Here is an 11080-nt window from a genome sequence, read left to right as displayed (position 1 = left end):
CCCACGCAACCGCCGCCACCGCAATCAGCCCCAATGGCACGCCGACCCCGACCCCAATCGCCACGTCATGGTTATCCAACGCCTTCTCCTTCAGCCGCTGGTCGTCGCAGGTGGAGGAATTCGTGTCGTCGTCTGAGGACCCCGACCCCGACCCCGACCCGGAGTCGCTGTTATTCACCGCCAGCGCCGCCACGCCGGGAATGGCCGTGCCCATGGTGATCGTGAAGGGGTCGCCCTCGGAGGAACAGGTCGTCTTGCCGTCTTTGACCGTCACAGAACCACAGCAGTACTGGGAATCAGAGCCGGAGAAGCCGACGTTGACAACCGGGAAGCCGTTGTTGCGCTTTGTGCTTGCTAGAGATGTCCGTGTTAGTTGGTTCTTAGAAGAAAAGAAGAAATAGAAGAAAGGAACATACAACACGGCGCAAAACACCGCGCCCCCCACGATTTATCCGTACAGCTTCCCCGGGAGAGCACCATGCCGTGGGACCCCTGCAAGTAGCAGAGGCCGTTGGACATGCAGATGTCGGCCTTGTTGCAGCAGTTGGTGGTGGCGTCGGAGGTGCAGGGCACGTCTGCGGTTGCGACGCTACCGTCGAGGAAGTAGCATGTTGTGTTTTGGGCGTGGGCTGGGAGGATGGAGAGGAGGGTGAGGAGGAGGTGGGGTGGGAGTTTCATTTGGACTGGTTCCGGTTTTCCTGGTGTATATTGTATATTTGTATATTGTATTCTGTATGAGGATTTTCGTTGGTGGTGGTGGTGGTGGTGAGCCGACCGAGTAATATGGGCACTACAGTATATCAAAGTAAACACCACAATCCCATCGTAAGATCCAAGAAGAAAGTCAGAACCCAGACCCTAACCCAGTTCCCTATGAGTCTGTCTCTCCATCCCAAAATCTGCCAAACCACCCTCAATCAACACACCCCACGTCTATTGGCCCCAGCATGGAAAATAAGGAGTCGGCGGAGTCGACTAGCGTCCTCATCGTCAAGCCAATTGCCCTAAACGAGGCCCAGGATACGGCCGCCAAGAGTTCCAAGCCCCCGGTTGGACAACCTGGATTTGCTGAGCGGCTTATTTGGCCCCCAATCCGATGCTCTGACCTTTCCTGGGACACTTTCCTTTGGTACTTACTCTGTGTATATGGCAAATTGGGGCTGCAAAATCTCGGGGGATATCCGTCGGGGACAGCCTCGCTTAGCTAAGAGCTAGAAAGGGTCCGACTCGAGTCAGGGTGGGTATTCATGAAATCTGACAAGGGATGGGCCCTGATAGATATTGACCTGAGATATTTTAATTCGCAGATAATGAATCAAGCTCTAGTTAACTACCCTATCGAACGCCCATCTCGCAGATAATACTCCGTAGACTAACTTGAACTACATCGCAATAGCATCAACATAAAACCCAACCAGGCCAGAAACCAAATCACAACTACTCATCTAACAAAAAACAAACACTCCTAAATACCGAATAAAAGCCCCAGCCCCATAATCTCATCTAACGAACCCCGGCTACCACCGATGATCAATCGTATATCCACGAATCACGGGGTCCGGATCCTTCAGCAATTGTTGGATATCCGCGCGCACCACGTCGAACTCGGCCTCGCTGGAACCGGGACAATCGTAGAACGCCTCCGCGAATCGCTGGTCGACGGACGTGAGGTGGAAGTCCTCGTCGATCTCCTTCAAATGGGCTGTGAGGGTTTCGATGACGGATTCGTTGATGGGTTTGGGGACGGTGAGTTTGAGGTGGAGCATTTTGGATCTATCTTTCTTCACTGGGGGCGTTTCTTTGGATTTAGGTTCGGAGGTGGGATGTGGGGCTTTATTTTGGTTTTAGTATGTGGAATCTGTGGATAAGATGGGGTTGGGAGTGGTTATATATATATATATCTAGGTCGTATATTATGAAAGTTATGTATGCTGTTTTTTTATTTCTACGTCATGGTTGGCTGGTTACCTTGTATATACTCCGGTTGGCCGGAACATAGCCAAGGTAAGAAGCCCGGTAACAAGTATGCCAGCTGCAGTGGAGTTAGAGCTGATAAGCTTTCGGTGGCTCCGTCAAGGGTCTGGTTCGGTGCATGATATCATGAGCTTGCCAGTGTCTCTCGAAAGAAGCTTATTGGGTCATATCCTGCTGGTCATAAAATGTCAAGGCAATTAGTTACAAGTGCTGACCAACGCAGACACAATTACCTCATTATGCAGACTGGAAATGCACGGTTCCAAATAGGTACTAACTAGCAAATTGGTTTAATCCAAGTGTAGATACCGACATATCCACGGTCACAGGTTGAAGGTCCTCTCGGTATACACAAGATCCACTGAATCAGACGACTCTCCTGGTCTTTCTTGATCGACGTGTTTCTGCCAAATACAATTCCCGAAAAGTACTTTGGTCCTCCGACAACAAAGTCTGCGGGTTCCCCAATTCTACAAGTTGACCCTCGTCAATCACAGCCACGTAGTCAAAGTCCCGGATTGCCTGAAGTTTATCGGCGATCATGATGATTGTACAAGAGCTGAACTCCGATTGGAGGACATCCTGGATCTCTGAATCTGCTTCGGGATCGAGGCTAAACACAGATAATCCATTAACGCAATGGCCTACATGAACAGTCCCAGATACACTTACTTGCTAGCAGGCTCATCCAGGAGCAATATCGTACTCTCCTTCAGCAGGATCCGTGCAAGGCACAGAAGCTGCCGCTGACCATACGATAGAAAGCTGTCGTCGACGATAATATCCAGAGGGTTGCAGTCCGGAAAATTGTTCGTGAGAGATATTTCCACCAGAACCCCCCAGAGTTTGGCACGCTCAAGTGCGATAATGATTTCACCATCGCATTTGTCGCCAAGTGGGTCCAGATTTTGTCTAACAGAAGCGGGAATCAGGAAAGGCTCCCGGGTCAGGTAGTTTATCCTTTTGCGGACCAGAGATGGTGGCAATGTTGAGATGTCTTGGCTGTCGATGAGGATTTGGCCGGATGTCACTTCAACCATCCCAAGTAGGGCGAGAACGAGTGAGGTTTTGCCACTGGAACCGAATTAGATCTACATACACATGGTTCACAAGCGATCAGGAATAGTACTTGCCCTCCAGTTCGTCCACATAATCCCAGCTTCTGTCCAGGTTGAAGAGTGAACGTGATGTTTCGTAGTGCCAGATTGAATGTGGACTCTTGCCTGACGCATACGTCTTTGAATTCGATGGCTCCTAGTGCTGGCCAATCGTATTCGGTATCTATAGCATGGCTGTGCTTCAATTCCTTCGGTGTATCCTCAACAAAATGCTTGATCCGTGCGATGGCCTCAAGTGATGGCGCGATAGAAGTCCATCTCAGGATGAGACCTGAAAGGCTCTGCCCAAGCATCGCCATCATTAGCAATCCAGCACCAAGCAATCCAGGTTCGACCTGTAGCTCAAGCGTAATGGCCAGCCCCATCAACAGCACAACCAATGCGGCTACAATCAAGTTGATGGCAAGCACAAGCCACCGCTGAATGCATATAAGGTGATAGTACGGCCGCTGCGCTGTGTCGAGCAAGTAGTACGTCGTCTCGCTCATCGATGGGGTCCATCCAAAACTACGAATCGTAACGAGGCCATTGAAAGAGTCTATGAAATGTAAGACTAAGGAAGCCTCGGTTTTGGTTCTGCCCATCCGTCAGCTTAGCGAGTTCTTCAGAGCTAGCCGTGGCAGAACTAACTCGAGCAGGCATAATTGGTGCGATGTCCGAGAAAACACACGATGAATGAAGATCAGTATGACAAGTAGAAAGGGCATTGCCACAGCGATATAAGGCACGGCTGCTATCGCGACGGCCGCTTGGGCGATGGCTGCGAAAACCTCTAAGCAGGCATAAGTCAAAACCGTTGACTCAATCAAATGGATGTTGCTCAAAACTCACCAAATCCTGACAAAATAACGCCACATGGGAGAACCTTATCAATCAATTCCATGTCCTCACTAAATCTGTCCAGATCATCATTAGTATCCACGGGATCTTGACTTTCTAGCACGCTGCTAACCTTTTCACAAGATCGCCCATCTCAATATGAGAAAGAAAGGATATCGGAGTCCTATGCCCATGTCAGGCTGAATCAAAACACAGCCAGGTTGGTTGCTTACATCGCGACTGCTTGTAAAATAACCCCGTGGAGGGTCTTCGACGTAGCCTGCAGAATCACAATCCACATCCAACTTCAAAGAAAATCAGTCGCTAGATTAGTCAAAGCTGAAGCACGTCAACCGCTGCATCTGAGCACCTACACTATCGCTAGTATCAACCCAGCTGCCTCAGTAAAACCAATTGAGGCGTATATTCCGAGCCAAAACCCTAGTCTCGAGTTTGATATGCTGTCTTCTATTTCGGACCACAGAGGGACCCAGACATCTAGGAATACCAGTCATCAAGTCTGACACTGAGAACAAGGACTAAGGGGCAACCTACACCGCAAAACACCAAAGAGTGATTCCATAGCGAGAATTCCAAGTAAAAGAGCCATCTTTGGCCACCCAGTAGCTGCTGCATAGTATTTGCAGATCGCTAGGTCATTTATCTCTCGGTTTTGGTCTTCCATGTTTGCACCGCTTCGTTTCGTCCTTCTTTTCATAGCTGTTTTGTCCGTTTCAATGCTTTCTTTGCAGCTATTCTGGGGTCCTTTTGAAAGATCTAACTTTGAGATGTACCCCTTAGCAGACCGAAGCTCCCGGAAAGTGCCCATTTCAAGGCCATCTGCGCCTAATGCGATAACAAAATCAGTTTCAGGCAGGTTATGTACTAAGTGATGGTCAGAAAGCCCGGCACAGGACAGAGAACCCTCAAGGATCAAGTGAGCTCACCACTACGAGAAGCGAGTAAAACAATACAACCAATCTGCCGGAGAATGCCCCTTTCACTGAAGACGCGGTCGAACACTTTCCGCTCAGTGACTGGGTCAAAGCCGCTGAGGACATCATCAAAAATTGCCAAGGGCTTCCGTGCATAGACTGCGCGAGCGATGGCCTGCAATATAATCAGCATAAATCATCCAACAATATGGTCTTCTTACTATTCTTTGCATTTGCCCACGACTGAGTCTGGTACCCTGACTACCAATCAATGTGTCATGGCCTGCGGGAAATGCCCGTAAATCTTTATCCAGGCAACATGCGTTGATTATCGAACGATACCACTCTCCATCGTAAAAGTGGGATTCTCCTATAATATTTTCCTTGATAGAGCTATTGAAAATCCACGGTGACTGGTCGCAGTACGCAACGTCCGGGTCACTGATGAAGATGTCACCTTCAACTGGCTCAATCTCACCAAGGAGGGTCTTTAACAACATCGATTTGCCACAGCCCATGGGGCCTACTATCATAGTGAGTGAGGGTGTTGATAGTCTCAGCGTCAGCCTCCCAATATGTTTTGATTGGTCCCGCCCGGTCCCAAACATAACATTATCCAGTTCTAGAACTGCAGTTCTCAGTCTCGGCGAGGCATTTTCTGGATCTATCGGTAGGGGAACCGATGACTGCGTTGATGTTGTTAGTCCGGAAGATGTCATTCCGATCATTCTCTTGTCATTTTGAGGTTCCTGAGTCAAGAAATTCTGGACTCGGTCAAGACATTCAATAGAAAGAAAAGCGTCGGGGATAGCAAATAGCAAATCACGAAGCGGAGTGAGCAACAGGTTTATTAGGGACAAGGAAGCGATGGCTTGTGATACTGAAAAAGCACTAGACCCTTCCAATCTAGCGACGATAGCACATGCAGCAAAAGCAGATAATTGACCCACTATCGGCAGTATATTAACTTAACATAATGTTAGCTTAGGCCAGATCTTGCGTGTTGAATAGGACCTACCAAAGGACGCCTTGGCTGCTTGGATTTTCTGAAATCTCTTTGAAATCTCAATCTCTTCTGTACGAAGTTCTTCAATCATATGGACCATGCCTTCTATAAGTCCGAGCATCTTTATCGACTTAACAGACTCTAACACTTTTGTGGTAAAGTCAACGCGCTTTTGAGAGGCTTCGAGCCATAGTTTCTGATGACGTGATACTGAGCCTTCTATGTATAAGGATATGGAGGTAAATACTAATCGCGCGAAGGTCAGTTACGCTGCAATGTAAATGGAGTAATAATAGCGTACTTATAGTAACAATGATAGGGGCGATGCAGATAGCTCCAATTTGGTCTGCTAAAAGCCAAATAGCTAGGCCCAGCTGTAAGGCATTTGCCCAAGTATCGCAAATCGTACGGCGGAAGAACTCTGCAACTGAGTCAATATCTGAACCTACCAAGGAAATTGCGTCGGATGTGCGAGCATTGTCTATACGCAACCACATCATTGTACGGTATATAAGGGCAGTCGTCCCAGAACGAAGCATTGCCATGGCGCGATAACCCAAGTGCTCGTAAGTTGTAGTTGAGATCTGCGAAAGGTACCGTCAGTTCAGAAGCTGAACAAGGTCGCCTGAAGCATGGAGCAACTTACTGCGGTCCCGATAAGAACGATGATAAAGTCACGTATCAGGTCTCCTCCGGTGTTTTGAGACAGACCTGAGTCTGTTGGCCCAAAGTATACCACCACCCGGCTGAGCAGAAATGGCTGTGCCATGTTGAATATCAATAGACATAGCCGGGGAACTGCTACTTTAGCAATCTCCCACCGTATACACTTGATGAGTGCAAGAAACAAAGCGAGCCTATGATCGTGGTCACCTGCATTGATCAGACTCTCAGCTATGTAATACTCAGTGCAAGGGCGTAGAACATACTATTGTCCCACGCAACAGCAAAATTCTCGGAGAGCATTCTCGATCCTAATCCCTCGTGCACAGGTGGTAGTACGCGGTCTGAGGTTAACATATTCCCATAGCCAGCTTTAAGAAGACGATTAAGCCACAGAAATAGAAGACGGGTGAAAGGGCCACTGGTACTCCCGGGAAACAACATTTTGGTATCTCAAAAGGCACCTCCGCTTCTCAACTGTTTCTAAAGTAAGCAAAGTCCACTCCACCCCCATTGAAGCGGACAGAAAACGCTTCACCTCCAGGCTGGAGTCAGCTGGCCAAGGGCTGCCGATAGGTGCCACATTGAATATCAAGTCCGTTAGAAGGTAGAATGAAATTAGAAATGATGGGCGAACCGTCCTGGAGTGCTCCAGTGGGACTAGCGCAACAAGCAAGCATGCTGCTGCAAATCTACTACTGAACGTACAAACAATAAACAAGAGGGATTTGTCTGTCGAAGATTGCTTAGAAACCGCAAATGCTAAAGCAATGAATTTAAGGAAGGCCAAAGTGTATGCGATCACCTGGTCAATTGTTAAGCACGATTTCCTTGAGGGAACTAAGGAGCACCTACCAGTTTGCTGGAATATAAACATGAGGATGCCACCTGTGGATGCGCCTTGCGAAGTCGCAGTATCCGCAGCAAAGCTAAAGGCAGGAAACATCCCGCTGGGATTAAACCCACGATGCTCCCCTAGGTAGTCGAGTATGTCAGGTGAATCAATCAATGAAAACAATACTACTTAGAATAGAATCAACAATACCTCACGATTCATAGCGATCTAGATAATACGGTGGATATAGGGTGTCGCCCCAGATACCAGTAACCAGTCTTCTGCTTAGCTTAATAAAGGTTTTCGCAATTGCCTCAAGTCATGGGAACTCCTCAGATTATCCAGTCATGAAGGAATGAGCGTGGGATGAGACGTTCGGAACTGCAAGATATAGAGCGGCTTGTGCTCCCAGGCCTTTGTTGAAAACCATGAACATCAGCCATTGTTATAAATAACGTACTAGGATGGCGTTTGACACTTAGTTTGTTGTCAGCTCAAACAAATGAATGCTTGGATGTAAGTCTTTGAGTGATAGTCCAATCAATAATGTCCCCAGGTTTCTGTTGCATACGGTTAGTAGGCTAAGCTCAGGTGGTACGATGAAGGTGTCGCAAACGGGCTGAGGCTATAGTGGGATAATGATTATGAGAGCCACTTAGAAGGCTTGTCTCAGGACCTTACATTTAATGGCTTTCTCCCTCAAACGCCTGTACAATCTCATGATCGTTTCAACAGCCATTTTCCGGTGCACAATTAGGGTATCCTTCAACAGTAACACCTAGGCAACTGTTCATATCAGCCGGGCCTCTCTATTCGTTGAAAGCTCAAAAATTTAACTTGCATGGATCATAGCATTGCCCCCAAAGCTTCAAGATCGCTCTCTCTACTATAATGGCACAATTTCAATGTTGACCAATTTGATAGCAGTCGTACACAGAGTCGAATGTTCATCGACACTGTATGATAGAGCGCATAACGCGTCTAGTAAATTACTCTTCTCTTCTTTCCAACAGCTGAGGTAGACTTCCATGCAACAGAGCAACGAATGTTTGTGAGTCGAGATATGTGAGCGTCATCCCCCATAGAGTTTGTAGATCAATCTCATTATCTCCTGCTGGACCTAGACCCAGTCGGAAGTTCCTTCGCGCTCAGTCAGTACAGAGATTAGAACGGCTGATAAAAAGAGACATCCGTTATAGACGATGAATTTAGCCAATGGATCATTCCAGGGTCAATCAAAACGTGATACCCTATATCACTGCCTGAGGCATATTGTGTACTATACCCAAATAGGCAGTTATAGTATAGGGCCCTGGTCCACGGTGTAACTCATTGACCTCGGAAACTTGTGGTTAACAGCTTCCGGGTAGGGCTTGTGAAGTCAGGTTAATTGCAGGCTTTACATAATCTTCTTCTCCAGGATAAGACGCCATGACACGGCAATTTGGAGTTGAGACTACATAACTCTCTCTGCTTGGGAGGCGTCAGCCTGGCTTCGGAGCTCTCAAGGGTGTGAATAACAGTTGAGGTAAGGTAGAAATAAACCCGTTTCTTCCTCACTTGGGTAATCTTTGTTGCTTTCGTTCTTTCTTAGTCTCTTTCTTGTTCTGTGGGGGGGGAGGACAGGTATATGGATATGTCTGATATCCAAATCCAAATTGAACATAGACCGTTCCGTAGCCAATGTGCTTCTTTACCTCTGCATAAAATAAGTATCTATCATCGCCAAGCCTCGTCTTGCTTATTAAAGTCTTTCTCAAGCGTCTACATTCAGTAGCAAAGACATGGCCCCTCTAGCACTTATAAATAATAGCGGTCCCGCTTTTAGAAGCTATGGGTATTTAAAGAGTATAAGATAATCAAGACTTTTATTCTTGCACATCAACGACTTATTATATTCCAAATAAGTCGGTCATCTGCACCATTTTCGTGATTCGTCACTTCATGCATTGTGAAACCTCCCAATGCTTTTTTCACCAACCAACGCCATGGTATCTAGTCTATGCATCGTCTATTTGAGCTGATCGTCGGCCCATCTAATCTCGTATCCAAAAACAGTCCTCCTAAGCTTCTCATCCTGCAACAAAGTCAGCAAAAGCTACCACCAAGCCCACAAGCCGAGAATGCACTTACACCAGGATCATTCTCAAACAGGACCGCATCCATAAGCTTCTCAAAGATCTTCGTCACACGGAACCCATTCTGCTCCGCCAACGGGAAGAACGTCTCCGTCCTGGGCAGAAACCACGGCTCATACGGGGTGAATATCACCAAGGCGACAGAATCGGGCGACTTCTTCAGCGCCATCTGCATCGTCTTGATCAAATTGCCGTGCTCCCGCCAACTGTAAACCACATCCGCCATGATCAGGACATCGAAACCCGTCGATCCAGCTGGCAGGTACGCCAGCAAAGGTTCCACAGGGTTCCCCCACTTGTATCCGTCGACGTGCAGGGACGAGTTCTTGGGGATCAACGGCGCGGAGATCTCCGCATTGTAGCGCATATTGCCGACGAGATCGGGATCCGGGTAGTCGGTCATCACGGACGTGCGGGCGCCCATAACCGCGGCGATGATGCTGGGGACGCCGGCGGCGGCGCCGATCTCGAGCACATCTTTGCCGGCGATGAGCTCGTGTGCACGTTCTTCGATGTAGTGGGAGCTTGTTCGGCCGGCGTTCCAGAGGAGGTTACCCTTGCTAAGTGTCAGTTGGTGGCTTGTGAAAGACGGAAGAGAGGGGGCGGCTGTACATATAGAGGATGGTCTCCAACTAAGCGCACGCGCACCGTTTGGCCGGAGAGCATGTGGTGCTCGGCGAAGGTGGGCTCCTTCTCAGGCTCGTAGAAGCCCTCGGGGTCCTTGAAAAGGTCCCCCGTTTCGAAGTCATCTGCGTCCGCCATTTGAGTCGTCGTCGCGCCCCCTATTCACGGAGGATCAGGTGGTGCAGAATTGTCATTCGAACCAGGATTCTTCATCTGCGATCGACAATCATATGCTGAATTCTCTATCGCACACAATAGTGGAGTAGTGGGGGATTGCCGGAAGAGGATTAGCGCTGGGGATCCATTCCCAGGGCAGTCACATGAGATCACGTGGAGGGGTTGCGGCTGATGCCGAGGCTTCTCCGGCTAGTATCATTCGATACAGTACAGTACCTGCATTCTCAAGCATTCCACAGCCAATCCCCGCATGGGGTTGGTGGAGATACGGTCCTGATACGAGCCGGGTATTTATCGGCATGCCCAAATTAAAATTATCCGTCAATTGGACGTTGAGGAGTATAGTGATGCGTTTACCTCTTGAATACTACCTACTATATTATAGTTACTACCCTACCCCCAGAGGTACCAGGATGATGGACATATCAAGGCTGACCAGGCGATCACGAATATTGTCGATCATCGACCATCAATTCCTCAGACCTAGTCTTTGTTTGTGCCCCCCCTGAGTCTGATTGCTCCTTCAAAAGTACCGATCGTCAGGTTTAAGTAAGAGACAGGCTGCTGCTTAATCTGGTTCTCATTGCGAAACTTATCTATCAGCGTCACCACTCCCTGATCATCTTATCAATTTCCTGATCATCTAACGTCATAATCTGAACGCAGGGGGAAAAGAAGAAAAAAAATAAAGATAAAAGAGCCCCACGTGTTGTTACAGACTGAAGCCGTTTTTTTTTTGTTTTTTTTTTTTTCTAGACCCTCATCTAAAAAAATTTTCCCTTCTTCTACCT

The 11080-nt window shown here is 48.0% G+C and overlaps 3 protein-coding genes across 3 annotated transcripts; all 3 read right to left on the bottom strand.

Annotated features, from left to right (window-relative positions):
* On the bottom strand, positions 1 to 678 carry ANOM_010974 (uncharacterized protein; the record flags this gene model as incomplete). The annotated part of the gene is made up of 2 exons (XM_015556230.1): positions 1 to 354; positions 417 to 678. Coding segments are annotated over 2 exons (616 nt in total), but the record flags the coding sequence as incomplete, so codon positions are not given.
* A 1662-nt stretch (positions 679 to 2340) lies between these two features.
* On the bottom strand, positions 2341 to 7572 carry ANOM_010973 (uncharacterized protein; the record flags this gene model as incomplete). The annotated part of the gene is made up of 18 exons (XM_015556229.1): positions 2341 to 2587; positions 2647 to 3004; positions 3076 to 3668; positions 3723 to 3864; positions 3924 to 3988; positions 4045 to 4095; positions 4145 to 4216; positions 4286 to 4409; positions 4467 to 4796; positions 4859 to 5021; positions 5068 to 5813; positions 5865 to 6098; positions 6154 to 6436; positions 6499 to 6725; positions 6782 to 6886; positions 7224 to 7320; positions 7371 to 7490; positions 7561 to 7572. 18 exons carry the CDS (start codon positions 7570 to 7572, stop codon positions 2341 to 2343), a joined length of 3969 nt encoding a protein of 1322 aa, XP_015401174.1.
* Positions 7573 to 9361: 1789 nt separating this feature from the next.
* On the bottom strand, positions 9362 to 10308 carry efm7 (putative nicotinamide N-methyltransferase Nnt1; the record flags this gene model as incomplete). Its single annotated transcript, XM_015556228.1, has 3 exons — positions 10101 to 10308; positions 9484 to 10044; positions 9362 to 9427 (listed from the first exon to the last, which is right to left on the bottom strand). The coding sequence occupies exons 1-3, from the start codon at positions 10248 to 10250 to the stop codon at positions 9362 to 9364; spliced, it is 777 nt and encodes a 258-aa protein (XP_015401173.1). The 5' UTR covers positions 10251 to 10308.
* Positions 10309 to 11080: the final 772 nt, after the last annotated feature.

The sequence above is a fragment of the Aspergillus nomiae genome (genome assembly GCF_001204775.2).
Source record: "Aspergillus nomiae NRRL 13137 chromosome Unknown contig00653, whole genome shotgun sequence".
NCBI lineage: Eukaryota > Fungi > Ascomycota > Eurotiomycetes > Eurotiales > Aspergillaceae > Aspergillus > Aspergillus nomiae.
The sequence above is the reverse complement of the archived record's forward strand: the minus strand, read 5'-3'. Positions and strand labels throughout refer to the sequence as shown.